Source organism: Acanthochromis polyacanthus, chromosome 5 (genome assembly GCF_021347895.1).
Source record: "Acanthochromis polyacanthus isolate Apoly-LR-REF ecotype Palm Island chromosome 5, KAUST_Apoly_ChrSc, whole genome shotgun sequence".
Taxonomy (NCBI): domain Eukaryota; kingdom Metazoa; phylum Chordata; class Actinopteri; family Pomacentridae; genus Acanthochromis; species Acanthochromis polyacanthus.
Genome location: NC_067117.1, coordinates 6,479,929 through 6,503,055, shown reverse-complemented (window position 1 = coordinate 6,503,055; position 23,127 = coordinate 6,479,929). Strand labels below are relative to the sequence as shown.

Sequence of the window (23,127 nt, the reverse complement as noted above, 5' to 3'; positions counted from 1 at the left end):
CTAAAATTTTAAATGCTACAATGATGCTGAATGCCCTCCATCTACATCCGAGATAATCCACTTCTACAACTTTTAAAAGAAAACTTCTTTTACTGTATCTTTGTTCATCTATTTAATTACTTTTTTTTGTTGTTGAAAAGGCTATTTTATCTCTTTTTTTGGTCTCAAACCTGAATGTTTTTGCTTATTTTTCATGTATTGTAAGGTACATAGTATCATTCAGGCTGCAGTTAATGAGCTGTATGTGAAAGACGATGCTTAGATGTGCAGTCCTGGTGAAATTCAGAGACATTTTACATACATTTAAAGATTTTATCATCTCTTAAGAGTACTGTGTGTCATGCAAGACACTGTTAACCAACAAAAATATGTAGAATAATTAAAGCTGCATTGACATTTTAGGTGTATTTATTGAGTCACGTTGTCAACTAATGCATCGAGTAACACACAGGAAGACATTTTCAGTAATTCTGTTGGTGTTTGAGCGTCACAACAAATTAAATAATCTTTTCCACCTGACTGATGTTAACTAGTACAGAGAGGTAGACATCAAAACATTATTTTTCGAGGTTTTTTTTTTTAACATTAAGTTGCTTTATTTGTGCTGCATTTGCAAAGAAACACTAAAAAGCCCGTCTGTTAAACATGGACCCTCTGTGCTGCATCCATGCCTGCAGGAAATGAAAGCTTGCTTAGCTACAGTTTCATAGCCTGGTCTGTTAGATCAGGTTGACCGCTGCCTGCACTGCAACTTTACCTCAGAACGGATGTTTCGAATGCAATTTTATTTGCTTGGAAAGTAGAGGGAGAAACTGAAACAATCAGAACACAAGCCATTTTCCTGTATTGCTGAATACCAAACTAATCCCAGCCTCTCAGCACGGTCGTTGCATGAAGCTATTCATGACGTCAGTCTGACATTTGATCGTGTGGTCAGTTTGAGTTGACTATTGTATGTAAACTTGCCACCACAGCTTAACTGTGCACCTGCACACATGCGTCGTTGTTGCGCTCAGAACAAACACCTCTACACCCTCTCTGTACTGACAAACCTACCTGGATTTATCACCTGACTCTGCAGTTTTCCTGATTTCTGCAGCGCATTTTAGCATCTTTTGGCTCATTTTGTCATTTTTTGCAACTTCTACTTTTACTCCCTCATTGCAGTCATCAACCTTGAACCTAGACAGGGTTGTTTTAAAAAAAAAAAAGGCAGACAAAATGTTGCAACTAGCTGGTGGAAAAGCTTTTGTGAACTGAACAGACTGCTATTTCCTTCACAGAACTCCAAATAAATGGGATATTATGTCAGAGTGCTGACAAATGTTGGCTTCTTATGATTAGTTTAGCCAATTGTGGCCACTTTTTACTTAAAGGTGACAGAATCGTTAGGTTCTAGGTTATCAAATGATGTCTAAAACAAACATAGGAGCCTTCAGATATCAAAGTTTTGGAGTATGGCTTTATGTAATTTATAATCGACTATTTTGTCCTTATGTAACAGTGGGATGTACCTTTAGTGGACCAATAAAAATGAACTGTGTCATTTAATTGTGAACAACAATCACACTAGTTTGAGCTTGCAGCAGCATGTCCGTTAACTGTCTTCTTTTCACAAAGGTCAATGTGGGCAATTTCAAGGTATCAGTAAATCCACATTAGACGGGGAGTTTATGTATGCCATGCAGGACACTGGACAACAACTTAACAAAAACTGTGTACTGTTGAGTCTTGTGATTGTTCTTGTGCTTCCTGGGTGGTTTCATTTCATTTGCAGACAATATGCGTGACATTTTACCAAACTACCTTCAAAAAGCAAGAGGAGAAAGACAGAAGATATGAGTTGTCTGTGAGTTTTTTCTACTTTTTTGGTAGAAGGTAAATGTTTTGTGTTTGTGCTGCCTCAACTGAAAGAAAACTCTAATGTGTTAATATGCTTTTAAAAATGTAATAAAAAGAAAACACAGAAATCAGATTCTTAGTGACTTTATTGCACCTGTGAAGCAATTTTCAGAACAAGTTATATATTACATTGTAGTGTCCACTGTGGCCAATGGGGGGAAAAATGCTGTTAAAACTTGTATAGCAGCAGAAGGATACTATAGACAACGCACAACATGACACGTGTATAACAACCGATCTCACTGTGTTGTGAGAACAGCACTTTAATGGGGGCAGGTGGTTTCTGAGATGATCTTTAACACATTATCCTCTATTTCAGGCACGCATTCACAGGCTCCATTCACTGGGCTTGGGAATCAGCCATGTGTATGCCAATGATGATGAAAACTGATGAACAGCGAGACACAGACAGATCAATAATCCCTGCTAAGCCATAATCCCATTAAGAGTGACAACAACGAGCAGCAAATGTTTCATCTCGAGGCTTTTCAGTTTTCTGTTTGTGCTTTCCGTTCATTGCGTGATTGCTTTTATCTGCACACAACGCTTCGGAAGAACACCTGAGCGAGGCTACAAGTGTAATCTCTTGTTGTTGCATCCCTTTGCTTGTGATCTCTGACTCTGGTAAGCCAGTAAAGAGCACCGTGTGTAAAGTACAGTACTACAGCACTCTTGTGTTTACAGGCCTGTTTGCGGACCAGACAGCTTGTTCTGATTACTGCACTCAGAGCTAGGTGGACAAGACTTGCTTGTATGTTGGTTAGCACGGGCAGACGCCAGATGCTTTTCATTAGATAGATGAGCTGCGGCAACCATCCTGTGTAATTTATCTGTTTTTGTGTCGGGGTAAATAAGAAAGAAGAAGGGTCTTTTACTGCTGGCGGATGGGCCTGCTTGTGTGCGAATGAGCTCGTACGTGTTTGTTGGAGATCATCAAGGCCTCCTCAACAGCTAATCCTTTTCCAGTTAGCGAAGGGATGGAGCCGGTTTGGAGCAAAGGATCTTTATTTGCCGCAAGAGTCCAGCAAAGAGGCACATGTTCCCTGAGAAACCAAGACATCTGTTGTCTGTGAGAAGAGAGCACCGGGAGGAGAGCGGGGATTGAGGGGTTTCTGCAATCCTGTCCACACCGGCAGTGGCTACAATGCTAACTAATTGGTAAGAGGCCTATGCGTGAGCAAGTGAAGGAGGGGTGTCTGGGTGGCAAGCCAAAGAGGAAGCAAGACAGGCCACATCATTCCCACAGGATCGAGGGGAAAAGAAAAGAGGAAAAAAACAGAAAACGGCAACCAAAATACAGCAAAGGACAGGAGTAATGGCCCCTTTTCCCCCCTACTTACGCTCCTTCCCTTCCCTCTGTAGCCCTTCCAGACCCAGTCTCCAGACTAGCTTCATCCTTGTAATTTAGATTAATTTCTTCCACATTTTCCTCAGGGATTAGGCTGCAGCGCCCCAAACCCACCCCCTCCAACCCCGACACACACATACATGCACACACAGTCAGCTCACCCCCTGCCATCGCAGCTTAATGCTCTCATTATTGAACTGCGTTCCCCCCCCCCCACATCCATCCCCACCCTACCCCCAGCCTTCACACACACAAACACACACTGCGAAATGTGAAAACTCTCAGCTCGGATCAGCGTTGATGGCTTAATGTCGTTAAATGACTCCGCTGATTACGCGAATGAAACCGTTATGTCTTATTTAGCTTCACTGCTTCAGCTCCGTCTGCCTCAAAGTCGGCTCAGCGCTTTTATCACTATTTTTAAACGCTGTCACCAGATGCGTTGCTGAGCACTGGGCTAAGCTACTTTGAAATGGCAGCAATTATTGGCTAAAGTGGCTTGTTATGGAACAATGAGGAGGATTTTCCATTTAAGTCCGTTTGAAGCCATTTTCCCTCCTAAGACCATCTTTAAAAGGTTTTCTCATAAATTAAAGGTGACGACCGCTTTGAGAAGAATTAATGAATGACTTGGATAGGGGTCATAAAACAGTCGGTCTGGACGTTACAACACCCAGTTCACAGTGTGTAAGGCGGCCGGTATCCTCCAGACACAATCAAACTTGCCATGTTTGTGAACGCTGTTGAATGCAGCGCAGTGGGCAAACACCAGCAGAGTACGCTTACTGTAAGTCAAGTGTTGCTTTAATGCCAGTGAGTCACAGTGGGAGTAGACAAAAGCTCATCCAAACAACAAGTAAACCAGGAAAGCAAAGCAAAGACATGTGGGAACTGTCCCACAACACCCTAATTTCATTGAAAATGCATCTCATTAGTTAATGTAATTAACTGAAAGTTAATCACTTTTCCCCTTTTATGTCTGCCAAATTAAAATGACTAATCCCTCTGCCATGCTTTCCTCGTTGTACAGTCAACAGTTACTGAGAATTCCCAGAGAATTGAAATTTGTGCACACGCATGAAAAGCTCTGTTTTCTTTGGTTTTCTTTTCATTTTGTTAGTTGTGCATTCTGCCACTTTTACATGGATATATTATCTATTATATATCTTTCTTCTGTCCCTTTCTCATTTTCTTCTTCCTAAAAGGCACTTTTTAACTTGTGTTTTTAATCTTATGTGTTCATGGTGTCATGCAGTGCCCATGTCGCACGTGTTTACGAGGCACAAAATGTTGTTCGAGTGGTACAAACATATTTTCTTACATTATAAAGCATTTCAAATGGAGAACTGCCATAAAAGGTTCCTACTCTACCACAACAACAATCTGTGTCTTTGGGATAATTTACAGAAAAGGTTATGGCCTTAAATCATTACATGATACAGCGGTTCCCAAACTTCCCCTTCAGAAACTGGAAAAAACCCGACCTACCGCTCCTTATAAAGATGGATTTCAGTAAACTGCTACTGAAACAGGTCAAATTGGATTTTATTGGAATAATAAAAATGTAAAATAAGATGCTTACTTTTCATTGTTTATGCCAACAAACTTACCACATTCACTTAAATCTATAATTTACAAAACAATAACGGACTTCATTTTCAGTATTGACTAAATTAGATTAGAGATGAGGTCTTTTCTCCCCACAGAAAACATTGAACAAGTTCTACCTCTAATGCTAATGTTGATTGTACGGTGAATGTTACTTCACAGACCGAGATGTTTGACTTTTAGTGTATTTCAAAACCAATATAAACAGCAAAAGTCACAGTGAAGGTTCAAGCTTAATGAAAGTAATATTTCTTTGTTCTTATTTCATGTTAATTTCACAAGATTAATATTAAAGAAACTAGCAGTACTTTGTCTTCAGTGGGATATTACTGTGCTGTCGTTCTTTTTACAAAACCAATAAAGGCGCAGTTCTTTGTGCAACTTTTATGAAAGTTGCTGTAATCTTTTCATCTTTACTCATTTCATTCTTCACGTATCTCCACATCACATTACTCTGAGAGACACCAAAAGGGCAGATTTAATCGTGTGAAAATTCGTTTGCTCGTCTTTCTTTTCTCCAAATGAGAGAACTAATTTTGATACCCGAGTGATCATCTGTTTCCTGTGTTTACAAAGCCGGGAAAGACTCAACCCCTGATTTACACATGAGAATCTACTACCGTCATCTGTGTGACTTGTCGCTCATGACATGGGATGTTAAGACTATGGTTTAACTCATAAAGTGGTTTCGGCGGTTGGGAACTGCAAGCAAGCGATTAGTCTGACTGCAGATGAGGCTTAATGTACAACAGATTTGAAGGGAAGTGGTTACCAAAATGCAAAAGGGTGAAAGCAAAGTGCTAAGTATCCGAGAACATGTTGGGCGAAATTCTGTGAAATTTGTGACCCTGAGGAAAGTCACACTGTTTCCAGAAACTGTTACACAACTCTTTCTATCAATATCTAGCCTCTCTAAACTGCTGTTATTTTTGTGGAAAAAGCAATAAAAAACAAAAAAAAAGAGAGAAAGAAAACATACCCACATGATTCTTCTTTTTTGGTGCGTTTTTCTTCTTTCAGGACATCGTTGTCATGTGACTCGCTGCGACCCACATAGAAAGGTCATTCAGTCAGAGCTGGCATGAAATACAGCTACAGTTCAGTGAGTCTGGCGTTGACAAGTAGCCCTGGGCATCCTAATGAGATCTAAAGATTATATTAGCATGTCAGTTATAATCTCCAATAAAACACATATACGAGTTTCTCTCCTTTTTTTTTCCATAAAGAAGCAGAAGTGCAGGCAACAGGTAAGCTCAACATGCCTATGCTTGCCTCCTTTTCCCAGATATATTAGGTGTGTCAGAGGTGAATTACTCACACTGCCTCACGGTTGGGAGGAAAATGTTTGACCAGTTACCATGTTGCTTGTGTTTTGGAAAACACTCAATAAAGAAAGATGCTTAATAAGCAGGTGCACTGTGGTCTGATTCAAATGTTGTTTTTTTCTGTTGGCAGGTTAACGACGTGTATATGGGCTCGTAAAATCAGGTGTATCTGATTTTTTGATAGGACGCCTCCGCTTCGAATCCGCTCAGGGAGAATCGACTCCACTGACAATAGAGTTTGAAGAAAGTGAAGGGGACGTGTGTGTGTGTGTGTGTTTAATAACTCATGGCTGCCAAAAACAAAAGCCCTGTGATGTGACAGGCTGACAGCACGAAGAGAAAACAGAAGGAGCAGGGTGAATAACCTCCAATCAGATTGTCAGACGCGGGGAGGTGTTTCCTCAGCAATGTTCAGCCGCTCATCAAAGGCGCTACAAAAAAAGAATTCTTCGGACTCTTTCCACCAACCTTCACTCGTACGTCCTCCTCTTCCTCTTTCAGGGCCAAGCGTACAAGCTAACACGAGTAACTGTAGGCAGATAAAGCCAACCGCTGTGAGGGCAGTGAGCCACTGGGTTGACAGGTCTGGTTAAACAGGTTCTGAGGGGAGAGGCTGATACTTGTCTAACTGCTAGGTATCTGCCGCTGCTGCTACTGCTGATGCCTTCTCTAACCTGTAGCTGTGTGAACTGTTGGATTCACCTACTGACCCCCAAAGCAGGGTTTAAGGCTAATTTGGAACATATGAAAAGAAGCATTGACGCGGTATGTTGTGGTGGATTACACTGCTGTGGGTAAATTCAACTATACGTCGGACGCTAACGCAGAAACGCGTTTGAGTCAGCTCTGGTTTGGCGTTGCTCTGGCCCAGACACTTAGTAATGAGCTCCTGAAACACAAACAGACAGACCACATGAATCAGCAAGGACTGGCTGGGCAAGTGATGATTAAGCAGCCTTGCGCCACATATGAATCCCATCTACAGTTGTGCATCACTTCTTTGTTTCTCACAGACATCAAAAGAATTGTTATCTGCAGTGAGAAACTTGCAGCGCCGCATTTCCGCACATGAAATTCACTTTGGAACAAAAAGCAGACCGACACACCTGTTCCAAATGCAAGAAGCAGAAAGAAAATACGAGCGAGCACAGGAGGATTGGATTGTTAAGTGATGGGCTCTTGGTGCCATCTACTCAGTATGTGTCAATATTTTTCCAAGTTTAAACATAAACAAGGCATTTGTCTGCTCTCAGCTGCGACTCCTTGTTCATCACATGATGTGCTTTTGAGGTCTGTGTCTTCGCTGAGCCACACAGCCTATTTGTGAAGCTAAGAAAGAGCAGATAATGATGGCTACTGTTCCCGCTAGTTTAGTAGGGGGATTTTTCTTTGCCGTTTATTAATAGTATAATCTTCTGACACATGACTTAACCATCATCTGTAAAGTATGGCTATAAAAGGAGGCTACAGAACAACGGTGCTATCCATTACCACAAAAAGATGTGCAAGTGTGTGTCTGTGCGGTCGAAGCAACAACACCGACTCACTGGATCAGGCTTGAGGCTTTCATTTTATTTTTCCTGAAACTTTAGAACAGTTTTTTTTAAAACATATTTTCAAAAAAATGTATATCATGCCCACTTCCTAACCTCTACTCGATAAAAAACTAACCCATTTATAAAAGTTGAACACGTCATCATAAAAAGTTAAACCGTACACCAGATGATACCATTATTTACACAAGCCCATTAAATTACAACATAAATTAGAAAATATTTACATCCAGGACAAGACACTGGATAAAATTCTATGTTTGGAATTTAATGTCTAATTAAAAACATTTTTTTTAAAAGAAAGAAATATGTACATTTACACACATTCTCACAACATACATACACACAGTCTGGCAGGACTGAGCTTGTTTGGTCGGTCGATGGTAACATGTGGTTTTTAAATACTAAGGATAATGACTACCTTCTTCACAGAAATATTCTATTCTCACTGCCATGTTTAAAAGATAAAGCAACAGTGGAAGTGCGACTGTTGCCTGTAATCCACGTGAACACTGAAGAGGTTTCCATCAGAGCAACTTTGAAGTCTCTGCTTTCTGACCTAGCACAAACTGACGACCCAGGAATCGTTTCTCCAGGCCGACGCAAGATTCAAATCATCTCCAACAAACAAAGCACAATAACACTGGAGCCATTTTGAAGTTGTTGTACAAATCAAGCACAAAAAAAGTCAAGAAAATGAAGCGGATTTTCTTTTCTCTCTCTCACACACACACAAAAAAATTGTCCTTTGCAAGTCCATTGAGACACAGGAAATCAGTGGATTTGCCTCCAGACAGAGCAGGAGGGGGAAAGCTGAGAGGAATTCACAGCCACAGCAACTCATCTTGAAATGATGTCCTCTACGGAGAAAAAAAAACAAAACACAGAATGCACTTTGTTTTTTTTCCCCTCTTCTCAACAACAGAACGGTTAAATCATTGTTCTTTACGTGCACAAAAGAGTTGTTTAAAGGCAAGCTTAAAAACTGTGAACCTATGCTCTAAAGCTGTTCATACTGAAAGAAGATGACAGTCTAGTCTCACGGCCTCACCACCTGCTGACAGAAGGTCAGGCTGTACACTCAATGAACCACCAGGAGTTAAGGGACACACAGCAGTGTCTTGTCTCTGATGGACGAGCTGGTTCAAAGGTTTGCAAGTACAGGACACAAAACTGACAACTGTAACTAACTGGTGTAACTGTCTGAGCACATCCAGCGAGAGAAGATATGATAGGTGCTATGGTTGTAGGACCATAGGACCTATCATAGAGTGGGCTCCCATTAAGACCAGTCCACAGCATTCACCACTGGTGCCAGCACTGACAGATTCGCAGCGATCTGAGACAAGCTGACAAAAAAACTCAACTTCTCAAAAATAGAAATTTACATAGCAAGCACACGTATACACTCACACACAAATTCAGCTCTCAAAATGACAATACTAAATATTGATTTTTTTTTTTTAAAAGTCCAAAAAAAGGGGACAGACAGGGCGGCTAGATTTAGGGACTCGGGGGGGTTCTGAAGTTCATAGGGATTCTCCTTTGAGCTCTCATTTCCTGTGCTTGTCCATTTTGTCAGTAGATTTGCTCCCACTGTCTGAGGAGCCCTGGGTGTCGCTACCAGAGCTCAGGTACATCTTGTCCACTTGTTTGAGTGCCTCGTTCAGGTAGTTCTGAAGCGAGGTCATGGCGGCGCAGATGGCCGGCGAGCCGAAGCCATGAGTGATGAGGCTGAAGTGAGTCAGGCAGCCTTGGATTCCAGGCTCCAAGATGGGTGCAGGTCGAGAGTTTCCCAAAGGTGAACGGTCCTGAGTGAGCAGGTCTGTGAACTCTTTGCAGATTTGTCTAAAGGTAGAAAGCAGAATGAGGAAAGAAACTGATTTATTGAGGCCTGAGAGAAAATTCCTTTATTGACACTGCACGTACGAAATCAGAAAACACAACAAAACCAGCTTTTGAAAAAGGTCTACATGTCAGCCAGCTTGCTGTGTCCTACTTTGCCAGAGGTGCATAAATACTGTACATGCAAATCATAATGAAGAGACACTTACTTGGCAGCAAGGAGCATGTTTTTGCGAGAGTTAACCTCGTTGCGCTCTACATGCGGTCTACCCAGGTATTCAGCAATTGCCTTTGCAGGGAACTCAGTCTCACACACATAACCAAAGTCTCTTGCTAAATGAACTGCTTCACCTAAGAGAAAAGGAATCAGCAAGAGAAAAAAAAAATTCAATCAATCAACGCTGCAGTTTCTCAAACCTAGAGTGTACATTCATGAATAAATAAAATGATTCTTTACACAGCATGTCCTTTGACACATTAGGAAAAGATGTGGGGGAAAAAAAACTGCCCTGTTTTGGACCTGAGATACACAAGCATCAAGGCGCAGGAAGTGAAGCAGCTGAACAACAGAATAATCAGCTGTGCTCAGTCTCCTAGCTGGAGGGCAGAAGAGCTAGTGAGATGAATATATTTCCATCTTGAGGCTGGTTTGACTTGCATGGTCATAATGGGCTTATGCGGATAAATGCTAGCAGAGGGTGCTGAAGGCGCCCGCCGCACCGCTTATTGATAGACACGCACATCACTTCAGGATGCGGGCGAGCTATTCAGAAGCACAAGTTTTAAGGTCAGCGAGCCCTCCTGGCGAGCTGAACACAAGATAACAAGGCTTAATTCAGCTTTGAAGGTCTCTAAATAACACAAGCCTCCAGCCATTCTCCTGCACAGAATCATCAGCCCATTTATAAAAATTAGGCGTGTAGGGAGCAAAAGAGGGGAAAAAAATATTCGACTTCAGCCGGCGGCCGGTAGGTGTGATTAAAGTGATACTGAGATCATGATGGGGCATCACTGTCTGGCTAAGGTACGAGTGCTGAAGTATGAAGGTGAAGGTGTCATGTTGTTTCAGCTACAATGCAGAGTCAAGATCTCTAAAATTAGATGTGTCAAGTGCTGCGGCTACTAAACAACATGCAGAGATTTAACAGAACAGTTTATCTGAGGACATAGAACTTAAGCTCTGCTGTATGTACCTTGCTGCTCTTTAGGTGTGTTTGTGCTAACATAATAGCACACTCACTCACTCTGAAGTATCCTGTTCCTCTAGTATTAGCGCTACACAGGCAGTTGCTAACCTCAACACATCAAATATTGAGCTGGAGATTATTATATCAAGTCCTTCACACATTAGTTCAGTCACTGATTTTGGCTAAGCAGACAGAATCACCACGGGAACAATAAGACAGCTGATGTAGTGCTGACAGTACAAGAAAACAAAGAAACTTTCACACTCTGAGTCGTACAATAATTGCACAAGGAGTGGGGTTCAGAGAATGGCTTAAGACAATGCACTGCACTTTAAGACACACATTCTATGCCGATGAGACCAACATTCCCACATTCTCGCACCATTAGAGCGACATTCCAGTCAGTGCAAACGGCAATTATACTTGAAAAGGTGCTACGCGCTACTGAGTGACATGTCATACCTTCTACGAGTGAGGTAAGTAGAGTTACGTTGGCGGCCTTCCTTCTTCCTGCTGGCAGGTTGAGCCCAATTTTATCCAACTTTTCCCTCAGAGAACGACCTCCATTTTTCGACTTGGCTCTGAGGGAGAAGAACAAGAACATGAAGCGAGTCCACAAACATGAAGGCAGTCACAGATCGATCACGCACAGTGTTGGAGTTTGTATAAAAAAAAAAAAAATCCTAACGGAGGATTCAGATTTTAATATGGCTTTCACAAGTCATGATGCACTGGTCTGTGAGAGTCTGTGTGAATGGGTGAATAAGAAGCGCTTGAAGTTAAAAAGGCAATGACTAAGCGTGGAGAATTCAACTTGCTATTTACCCATCTCCTTAAGAGCGTTTAAACCTGGCACTTATGATAGCAAACAAATGAAACACAAGCAGCCTGTTTTGACCTAAAAATCACTGAAACAATTGATGCTTCCACTCAGCAGAGAGATCACTATAAACGCATTTGCAGAAAGCTCTTGAACTCCCCACTTGCCACGGCCGACTCAGTTTTCCGCATGACTGGCAAGCGAGCTTCTCCCTCTCCGCGGCGGGTGAGAGAGGGAGCATCTTTAGGGAGGCATGTGTGTACGAGTGCCCCCCGCCCTCGCCATCCCTTCTTCCCCATCTCCCCCCCTTGTCCCTGTACTAACGACCCCCTCTCCTATTGCTATATGACCTACTTAAAAACCACTGCGATTGTGTGTGTGTGTGTGGGTGCATGTCAGCATTAACGCAGGCACATGCGAAGTGGCAAACATGCAGTCCAAGTACAAAATGCTCGGGTCAGGGGTGCTGAGTGCGTATACTTCAACCTCACAGTCCCTCAACAGACTGCCACACTAACATATGTGCCATGAGGTCAACCGCTCTGACACAGATAAACCTACGCAAACTCTGACAAACACAAATACGCACGGAAAAACACACCCACAGTGCCTTTGGATTGGTGCTGTGTTGATGTAGCCTATCCCCAAAGGGAACACCGGACCAAACTTGCAGACCATACAAAGAATGTCACAAACCTTGCAAAAAAAAAAAAAAAAAAAAATGATGAGCCAGAGAGATTGAGCCAAGCTGTGCTGTTAAAAAAGCCTTTCCCATGGGCTGCTGAGCTTTAATCTACACTAGAGCCGCAACTCCACAGCTTGATGATAGTTTACATCAGAGACGATCAGACAAGCTCACCAACAGCTTTCAGATGACACAATTATTGATAAAATAAATTCCGTTTGGCTTAGTTACTCACAGTTTCTGGTTTGAGTGGTACTGTGTTCCTGTGTTATGTTAAGACTTGTGTAAATTACAGGGAAGAGAGAAAAGACCATAAAATCCTGCCTAGCTGTCAAGTTGAATCAGTTTGAGCTCTGACCTGCGCAAAACGCCTCCCAGAAGTGATGCGTTGAGGCACTCTGGGGGTGACAAACGTCTCTGGACTTCTGCCACGGTAACCTTGTACTTGGACGTGGAGCTCAGCAGGGAAAGGCGGCCGGGTACGGAGCAAAACACCTCCGTGGGATTCGATACCATGCCCAGCAGGGACTCTTTCTGGAAGGGAAGGCCCAGTGCGTTGCCTTTAGGTAGAGTGACAGGTCCTGAAGAGTGAGGAGGGGGGGGGGGGGGGGGGAGAGGAGAGAGTCATGATGAAGCTAAAAAGCTAAGAAAAGACAAAACTGATTGTGGTTGAGCAATAGCATTTGTTTATATGTGCACTTTTTTCCTGTGTTTGTACTGAAGGTCTAATCTTCTTAATCCTTTCTGCGCAACAGAGGATCTGTGTTTTCTTGTACATCATTACAAGACAGAGAGCAGCTCTGCACACTGAGGAAACCAGTGTCTGCTGGACGAAAGTATACAAGAAACAACTACTGTGGTTTTTGAAACAATGGATGCCTGATGGGTAAACAGCTACGATGCCCTCATGCCAAACACCATCCACAAACAGGTACGCACATACAGACTGCCTCTCATCTTCTAGCCACAGATGCACCTCGACACTAAATGATTTGGTCTCGCAGACTCTGGGTGATCTAGACAGTGTGGTGCTTTTTTTGGGTTTTTTTTGCAGATGCACCGAAGATGGGATGAAACTTAGATCACAGATATATTTGTGTACTCCACCACAAAAGCACTGACAGTCATCAGACAAACAAAAACAGCACAGCACACTACAATACAGAAACATAGCTATCTTCATCCTCACCCGCAAGAATGCCCCCCTGATAATAAGTCCTCTGTAAGCGATCAAGGTTCCTGCCACCTCGTAGTCCTAATACTGAGACAGAAATCACAGAGTAACATGAGTGCCTTTAATTCTCCTCTGGGGCACATGGCTGGGAATGACAAGCCATTGTTTACAAATGGAAAACCTAGATCGCCCATAGCGTGCCTTTGAGCATGGGAACAATATAATGAGCCATCACTGATTTCCGTAACAAATGCAGACTGGTTGGTTTATTGTGCTGTGCGAGTGGCTTCTTTTGCTTGTAATTATACATCGTAACAGAGTCGCACTTTTTTTGCTAGTAGGCTTTCAAAACACAACACTGTATTCACTGTAAAAATGTCGTCAAGTTAACAACATATATCTAATCAAGGTGGTGGACAATGATGTTTAACAGGCATGTCTACAAGAACATTTAGACTATCTTTAACACATTGCACAGTGTTTTAATATGTTTTTATCTTTGAATCTGCCTAACTGTCTATCTAGGATTCCAATAAATGTGCAAAGCTAAGCAGTAACATAACGTCGCTCAGGCTAATCTTGCACTTTAAGTCTGTTTAATGAAGCCCTGATGACAAAACAGCACGAATAAGTTTCTCCCTCAGAACAGGTCATGTCTCAACAAATTACTAAACTGCCCTTCACATGCGAGCCTAATGCCACACCCCGCCAAAAGCTGGTTCTGCAGAGCCAAACACAGCTTGAAAAATCAACTCATAATTTCCTTTTAACCTGAACAGAAAAGAGCTGCAATTGCGAGCTTAACCAGCCTAAAGGTGATCCGAAGCTTTCCTCTTCTCTCACAGTCAACACAGAGGCTGTGAGATTGCCCAATTTTCGTGTCATGTCAGTTAGAGCCTGCCGAATTTGAAAGGGATCAGTTCTTTCCCACTGGGCACCCATTCAAGCACCTTCACCGACAGAATGGGCCGAGGATCACGCCGAGCTTAGATAAGTGCATCTCATGGCTGCGAGGATTATGAGTGTATGCAGTGTGAGTACAAACAGAAGACTCCTCCTTTGCTGTACTCTCACACTGAGTGCCCGGACATGCCATTATGGAAGTATGACATTTTAAAGTATGTCAAGAGCGAAAAAAAATACCATCCTGATGGTAAATTTCCAGCCCTCGTCAGTAATTACTGCATATTTAATTGTATAAAAAAGGCACATGTACCCCAGGCAGCAATTTCCAAAAGAAGTGCTGCTTTGTTATTTCCTCCTTAATTTTATTTTTTTTTAACAGTTAGTTATAAACATAGTAAAGCAAAACTCACCTTTTTTGATGACTGTCTGATCTGCCATAATAATACTGTGGTCATCTACATGCTGATAAAAAGAAAAGAAAAGTAGCAGTAAGCAAACATATTTACTAAGATAATTAAAGATGTTGCAATGTAGCTCATAATATACATCATGTGTTAAATTTTGTTTTTCTCTCTTCTCTCATGAAAAACAAATGATAATTAAAATATTGTGTTTATATATATATATATATATATATATATATATATATATATATACACACACTTGAACTGCATTTCCAATTGCAGCATTCACTGACCCAGTGACCTATAGTTAGCCAGTTATTTTTAACCTCATGTAGTGATTTCCCTCCATAATATTCAGTAAACTCAACTGTTTTTGCAGGATTGTATGGTTTCTCAAAATGGCATAAAAAAATATATTTGACTTGTGCAATTCTCTGCCTATTTGTGCAGACACACACACACACAGTTGCTTTGACTTTCTACACAGCTTTCCCTTGTGAGGCTTAATTCCAAACGATTCTATCCATTAAATCCACTTACTTGAACATCCTCCAGTCCGTGGCCCATGTCGTGCATCCCCATATTATCACCCAGAACCGACGACTCCAGGCTGTGCGTGTGGGGCGGCAGGAGCTCCGGCCGGCGGAAACCTTCCCTCCTCACCCCGGACGAGCCTCCCTCCAGGCCCAGGATCTGACTCGCCAGGCCGCTCCTGTGCGCGCCGAGCCCCTCCTGGCCCTGGCGGCCGGGCCACGGCTGCTGCTGGTTCGACGACGGCGACTGGTGTATGGAGTTGATGTTGAAGGGGTCGCCGAGGTGGGAGTAGGGGTCGCTGGACTGCGGGTAGGAGATGGGCTGGTAGGGAGGAGGAAAGTACGGGGGCTGGAAGTCCGAACTGGCCGAGTGTGAGAGGGAGGGAGACGGGCTGTAGAGGTGCTGGCTGACCGCCGGCAGGTGAGGCAGCCGGGGGTTCCCGTTGCTGCTTCCATCGTGCCTTTCCTGGAGGACGGAAGAGACAAGGCGGCTGAGAGAGATGCCAACAAGATGGCAGATGGCGGGGACATTTGTCACTCAAGGGAATTAAGTGTCAGGTATTCTCTGGCATCATGTCCACTGAAAATGATGGATTAGACGACAGCCATTGTAGACAGTTAATTTAGGATTTATTTTTAATGTTGTGGTTGGTGAAAACACACTCAACAATGACCCAAATAATAATGAATTATGCTATTTTTTCTTTATTTTACTTTTTCAAATATGCCTTTTATTATTGAGATAATATTCCTGTTATTATTATCGTAATTGACTATATTTTTCATGAAAAGTGAGTTGTTTTCAACAGTTGTAGTTGTCTCTCAACTTTGAACTTTTCTTTTTTCTAAATGTGTACTGTATTTTTGCATTTTCCCCAACCTTATTTTATAACCAGCGGATGAAACTCAACCCACAAAACTTTTTTCTTCGATGCCACTTTCTGCAGCTTTTCCCTATCGACACTCACCTCACAGTCATCCTCATATTTCACGTTGTCGGCTAATTTCCACAACATTTTCACCGAGAAAAAAAAAGTCTCTCCGTTGCAAGAAAACAAACACACAAAAAAGAGTAAAAGAAAAAAATATATATTTATATATCGTCGCCTGCGAGTTAATCCAAAAAAATCGGGAGCTTCCTGGTGATCATGAACCCGCTCGTTCTTCAGCAGCAGCGAAGAGGCAAAGTTGCGGGTTGGAGGCTGAAGGGTGGACTGACCGACACACCGACTATCCGACCGCAGATATGAGTTTCCAACAGCCACGATGGGAGAAAAATAATCGTTGTCAAGCAATATTCCCCCCTCTCCGGTCAGTGGAGCTCTGTTGTGAAAGTGGGCGAAACCTGCGTATAAGAAACTTGACTCCCTCTTATGGACAAAAGTGCAATGTTCAGTTTTTTCCCGGCGACAAACAGACGGAACGGCTTTAACTGCACAGGGGGCGGTGCCCTGCCCCGTGACGTCAGCGGCAGAGGAACGTGAACATATTGCTGATTGGCGGGACGCTGGGCCAATCAGACTTCGGTCCGTCTCTACGGCGTTTCTCTCTGTGTGTGTGCGGTGTGACACATTAAATCCCCTGAACTTCTCCGTAGCTGCACTTCTCGTGTCTCGCAGTGAGAAGTCTTTCACCACCCACTAATTTGTTTTACTGTGTTTGTTTTTATCTCCTCCAGTCCCATTGGGCGGCCTAACCTCAGCGCCTTTCATTTCCTCGGACACTGCTCTGTTCCAGCATTGAGGCTGTGCTTTATTCATAGTGAGATTGGTGGTTATATCGTTGGAATTATTACAATTAATTCCATTTAGTAATATTAATTCCTTGCCGAGTAGCCTGTGAGGCCTGAAGCAACGATAGTGTACCGTTTGGTCTTGTGTAGCCTATAATTTCACGATAGTTTGTGTCAGAACCAACAGGATGTGGTTTGATAATGTTGCATTGATGGGTTGCCCTAGGTTACGGAAAGCTTTGACGCTCAGGTTAATGACTCTCGACCAATCAAATTGCTCGGTTCGAGCAGTTCTGAAATTTTGATGGTGTTTTTTTTATTTAGCAATTACATAGAAAAAAAACTACTTCATTATAAGAGATTAAAACTCTTTGCATTTTATATTTTTTAAAAAGCAAAAGTGTTATTTTCTTACTGATGCTGTGATTTGGTTATAATGAGCGTTTCACATGTATTTAGTATTGTTAATATGCATTTACATTTATTCTAATCATTCCTTTGAATTATTACTATTGTTTATTGTTATCATTGTTGTTAATACCGATGTTTTTGCTAATTGTAGTGATAGTATTTTCAATTACAGCATATAAGAATAAAAGCCTATTTACTTTATGTTCTTTTATGCATGCCTCTTAATTAAATCTTTACATTTATCATAGGTCCAAACTCAAACGGACTTTTGTGTTATATTTTTTGTTTGGTTTTAATCTGAAAATCTTTTTTTTTACCATCAGCATAATGCATGTCTCCGGTTTGGATGCCTCAACAGAATAATAGAGATTGAGACAGGCCCATGACATTTTAATGTTGTCTTTTCACAGGCCTGGTTAAGAGCTCGTTTCAAACCGCAATAAGCCCTGAGGCTTAGCAGCATCATTCTCTCAAAAACCTCCAAAGCTCAAAAGATCTCGACAAAACAGGCCTTTCTCAACTTCATTTACAATTTGGGCCAAAACAAAGCTACTTTGAAGGTTTTATATTCGTACAATCCCAAAAAAATATACCACAAACGTTTTAAGTTTTTAATTCTTTTTTTCCTAAATGGTCTATCTGATCAGTAACTCTGTTGTAAAATACACCCTTCCTCAATTATCACTGGGCTGTTTTTTATTTTATTTTGTGAGTGACTTTACTGCTTGGTTTTATGGAGAAATAAATGTCACATCTGACTCTGTGGGCTTACTGGACAGACTTGTCTTCCAGGAGAACAGCCTGTGGCGTCCGTCCACCCAATCTGTGATGATCTGCCGTGCATGGGAACAACAGGACGTGGGCAACTGAGGGTTATCTCTTATTTTGCGTGTTGGTCTTGTGCTTGTTGTGATGCGGAGCAGAAGTGAACGAGGCGCTGATTAAACGTTCCTGTACGTCGGAGCAGGAACAGACCAGGCAGGCCTCAAGAGAGTTAGTCACGCTTAGGCAGACGGTAATGTTTTCAACAATCCTGATGCTCAGCTTGTCATTTTAATGACAGTCAGCTCCTGTGACAACTCGACTTAGCTGATGTCAGGTGTAAAGATTAAGTGGATCCGTGCCCGGACACATTAAAAAAAAAAAACGCAGCACAAGTTAGTGGGAGAGGTCTGCTTAGAGATTTAACAGCTACTTCTGCAAAAAAAATAAATAGCTCAACAGTCACGGGCCTATTTTCTGCTATTTGGCTTTTATTGAGGACCAATAAACAGCACAGCTCCAATAAAGATCCCACTAATATTCAGGTAATAGATATTAAATAATAGTGTATAACGCAATCATGTAGATTAGATGCGTTTGTGTTGATCAGCGGGTAATCAGTGTATTCTGTTATATTTTTATCATATCAAATAAAACATCCTACTGTTTGTAGGTATCATAAAAGAGAGGGGGAAAGCTAAATACGTGCCTGCCATATTAATAAAAGCCAACCTATTTCAACGTCTATTTCAGTTTCGACCATAAACAGTACCACGGTTTGTAAATCCAGCCGCCTCAAAGCAAATTACTGGAAGATTCACAGAGAATAAAGCCTTATTGGCCTCCTTCACATTAATCATGGGTTATTTCAAAAGCGCACACGGCGCTGCGCCATTACAAACAGGTGATTACGGTGGAAAAGTAATAAAACAAACATAGGCTCAGCAGCAAAAGCGATAAACGTGAAGCGGGTTATTTTTTTATTTTTTCTAGGTTAAATTAAATCAGCTGTAAGAGGAGAAAACACGAGAGAACTCACCCTCCAGTCTATCCTCTCCAGCACAGACATCTGCAAAGGCTCCGGTCGCAGCAATCCCACTGAGAGCCAGCGAATGAGTGAAACCATCAGAGTTTTACGTCGCTGACTTCACCTGATGGCTCCGCGGTGCGCATGCGCCGTCCCGTGTAATACACCTGAGTGGGACAAATCCAAACAATTCCTGCAGCTCCTTGAAAACTATTATTATTCTGCGCTATAAAAAGCAACACGCTTTAAATGGCATGAGGCGAAAGAAAATGAGCGCAGGAATTAGTGAAAAACATTTTTAGAATAGTGCATGTTTATTTTAGGCTCATGGGATTAGAGCTACAGCTGAGATTAAACCTAATCTCATAATTGTCTGTTATTGTTGAATAGCAATAATATTAATAAAGAAACAATGTAATCGAGGCTAAGGTTTAAGAAAGGTGAAAAAGAAAAGACGTGGGGAAATTTTAAGATGAGGTAATTCCACCCCCAAAGCCACATCGCCTCAGGCTGACCAAAAGAATCTGCTTTCAAAAGCCACTGAAGCTTTTTAAGGCCTAAAATGGCTCCTGTTATCTGATCTCCCCAAAACTTTATCTTAAACTAATGAACAGATCAAAGTGTCTGTGCTATGTGGTGGAGAATAGCTTGCATATCTTGTTCAGAGAAAATAACCGTACACCTTTCTCATCTACACCTGCAAAATAAAACAGAAGCCTCATCCAACAGTTTCAAACAATAAGAAACAAGTCAGTTATGGAAACATCCTCCCTTGAAGCTTCAATATTTATGAAAAGATTGATTCAGTTCCAATAAAGCCTCGAGGCCCTGATTGCAAAAGACCAGCTGGATGAATTGTGTGATTTGAAAAAGATGTTTGTTAATGCAAAAAAAAAAAAAAAAAAAAAAGCACCAATACATTTGAATAACAAACATCTCTTATCACAAAAAATGTTACCCTTACTACAATTTATTATAAATTTGCATGCATTTCAGAGTGCAAATGTTCAGCTAAACCTATCAAAAGAAAACATCCATCAGCTGTAAATTCGTTGATTCTTCATGCTAGCGGTGTTAAAATATCGAGACTCAATATCATGTGGTCACATGCAGTAAATAGTAGCCCACGTGCCTCTTTTAAAAAGCAAAAAAGCTACTTGAATAGTAGTATTTTTCGCTTTTTTTTGCAAAGAAAATATTTTTATGATAAATAAAAGCCCGGTGGAAATCTGTGTCTTTGTGGTTCCTGTTATTGACGCACTGGTTCTTTGTAAACCAGCAGTTATTTTAACGCGTGCGCAAAAACATCAACTAACAGCCAAACATGTCGGCTGGACGCTGTTTATTTAAATCTTTACCCACAATAATTGGGTTATTTATGGTGTAACTTACATTTAATGGAAAGCAGGCAGACGCCCATTTCTGCGTTCTTTTTCTTTTCTTTTTTTTTTGACACCACAACCACTGTTATAAAATCACAGGGGGTGATAAGGACGCCTCTGCTGCCCCCTTTTGGATAAATCCTCACGTCACCACAGAGTCTGACAAAGGACGAGCATCACTTTGAATCTAGTGGATCTTAATTTGTAGAAATTCAAATATTCCCACTAATCTATGCAGTGAAGGAATGGAACTAGCGATGTTAACTCAAGCACTATACAGCAGTTTCATTTACAGGTAGCCCACTTATATTTCATTAATGCCAGTTTGTACTTCAACTCCACAGCATCAGAGAGAATTATTGTACTTCTTAACAACTATCAAGTTTAATGACCCAATTTTTTCCATTATTTGATTGAAATTCAAGTAGTTCAAGTGCAATGAATAGCTTGCAATGGTACAGAGGTAAGGGCTGAACTGACAGGTTAAAAAAAAGAGGTAAAGTTACCCAAAACTGAAAATAAATCTACATTTCAGAACGACATACTGGCGGGCCAAAGAGTCTTCCATTGGATAGAAGAATACTTTATCTTACTTGCCCATCATCACGACAAGATCTTGGTGAACTAATGCATCTCTGGACAGAAAAAAATGTTGTGACATTGCAGAAGCTGATCGAAACGATGCCAAAGCGAATGAGTGCCATACTCTATGTGCAACTTTCTTTTTACCCAGGTAGTGTACAAAAAGGCCTTTTTCAGGGAACAAGGAATGGGTTAACAACTTAAAGCTGTTCTGCAGCAATGGAGGTTGATCAAGTCAACATCTTGTATGATACACAGTTCACAGGACAACAGCTTCAAGCACAGCTTAACAGTGGTCACAGTAAGCGCGTCTCTGTTTCAACTGTGAAGAGAAGATTGGAGTTGCAGCAAGGAAGCCATTGCTAAGATGTCAGAGTAAGAAACAGAGGCTTATCTGGGCCATGAAACACCACCAATGGACTACTTAAGACCGGAAGAAGATATAATGGACTGATGAATGAAAATTTGAAATCTTTGGCTCATCACACAGGATTTTTGTGCTCCATCGAGTAGGAGAAAGGACGGTTCCTCAGTGTGTGACATCAGCTACCCATAACATTCTGCAGCACAATGCAGTACCTTCTGGTATGTTAATAGTTGGTCTGAGGTTCTTTCAAGATAATGACCCAAAACATAAATCCAAGATATGTCAGAACTACCTTAGCAAAAAGACCAAGATAGTGAGCTTGAAGACATGGAGTTGCAAGACAGCCTCTTGACTTAAACCCTATAACATCATCTTACATGTACCTGTGTTTAACTAAGATTTGACAGGTCAACAGCCCAAGATTTTCATTCAGATTAATGTGAAAAGCGCCTTTTAGTAGGAATTCATTCTGCGCAGAACAAGTTAAACAGCAGGGACAGGTGGAATCCAGACTAAGAGGAAACAGAAACATGAGTTACCAGGAGACCCTTTAGGTTTTCAGACTGGAGTGAACTGGGCAACAACTGACTGTGATCCTTCACAGTCCAGCATAGAGTGATGGGTAGAGTCAGAATCTATTGCAGGAAGGATGGCGTCTGATTGAACCAGTTCCACCTGTTCCCGCTCTGGTGCTGCTGATTGTGATTGTCCACACCTGGCACCGCAGCCTCTATGCCAAGCACACCTGTAGCAAACAGAAGGGGAGGGGAGTGGGAGATCCCTAACCTGCTGGAGCAGGCCTGACACTATCCATCCATTCTCTATACACCACTTTATCCTCACTAAGGTCGCGGGGGGTGCTGTCGCCTATCCCAGCTGACTCAGGCGACACCTTGGACTTGGTCACAGGGCGACATATACAGAAAAAAAGTCACACTCACATTCACACCTACGGACAATTTAGAGTACTCAATTAACCTCAGCATATTTTTGGACTGTGGGAGAAAACCCACACATGCACAGGGAGAACATGCAAACTCCATGCAGAAAGATCCCTGGCCCAGGCCGGGACTCAAACCAGGGATCTTCTTGCTGCAAGGCGAAAGTGCTAACCACTAGTCCACTGTGCAGTCCCAAGTTAAACATCCAATAAGCAAAATACATATTCACTGGAAACATCTTGACGTAACTGAGATTGTTTTGTTTTCTATTGGTGAAGGGTTTAGTTCAGGCAACTGGAATTATTCTTGTGATCTTGAAGACGTTTCGCCTCTCATCTGAGCGGCTTCTTCAGTTCTAAAAACTAGTTTGGAGAGTCCCAGGTATTTCACCACTAGAGGTGAAGGTGTGGCTAAGGCTAATGGTATCTACTAAAAGACTACAGAAATCTTTCAACAACAGGTGTTGAATCCCAATGAGGTATTAATATGATAATTTTGGGGCGGGGCCTGGTGAGAGTCGTTGATTTAATGCCCCATGAGTAGCATCCTACCTATGACTCATCATCATGTGAGTCGTTGGGCTCACATGAGAACTGAAGAACCGGCTTGGATGAGAGGCGAAACGCCTTCAAG

General features: G+C 41.9%; 1 protein-coding gene across 4 annotated transcripts; it reads right to left on the bottom strand.

Moving 5' to 3' along the window:
* Window positions 1-7,734: 7,734 nt before the first annotated feature.
* tfap2c (transcription factor AP-2 gamma (activating enhancer binding protein 2 gamma)) lies at window positions 7,735-19,306 on the bottom strand. 4 transcript variants are annotated; one of them, XM_051948781.1, is made up of 8 exons: window positions 19,235-19,306; window positions 15,298-15,756; window positions 14,764-14,815; window positions 13,463-13,534; window positions 12,632-12,854; window positions 11,231-11,349; window positions 9,791-9,932; window positions 7,735-9,584 (listed from the first exon to the last, which is right to left on the bottom strand). In XM_051948781.1, exons 1-8 carry the CDS (start codon window positions 19,262-19,264, stop codon window positions 9,290-9,292), a joined length of 1,392 nt encoding a protein of 463 aa, XP_051804741.1. In that variant the 5' UTR covers window positions 19,265-19,306; the 3' UTR covers window positions 7,735-9,289. The 4 variants fall into 4 exon arrangements, with proteins under 4 accessions (XP_051804741.1, XP_051804742.1, XP_051804743.1 ...); XM_051948782.1 differs by lacking the exon at window positions 19,235-19,306 and adding an exon at window positions 16,259-16,850; XM_051948783.1 differs by lacking the exon at window positions 13,463-13,534.
* Window positions 19,307-23,127: the final 3,821 nt, after the last annotated feature.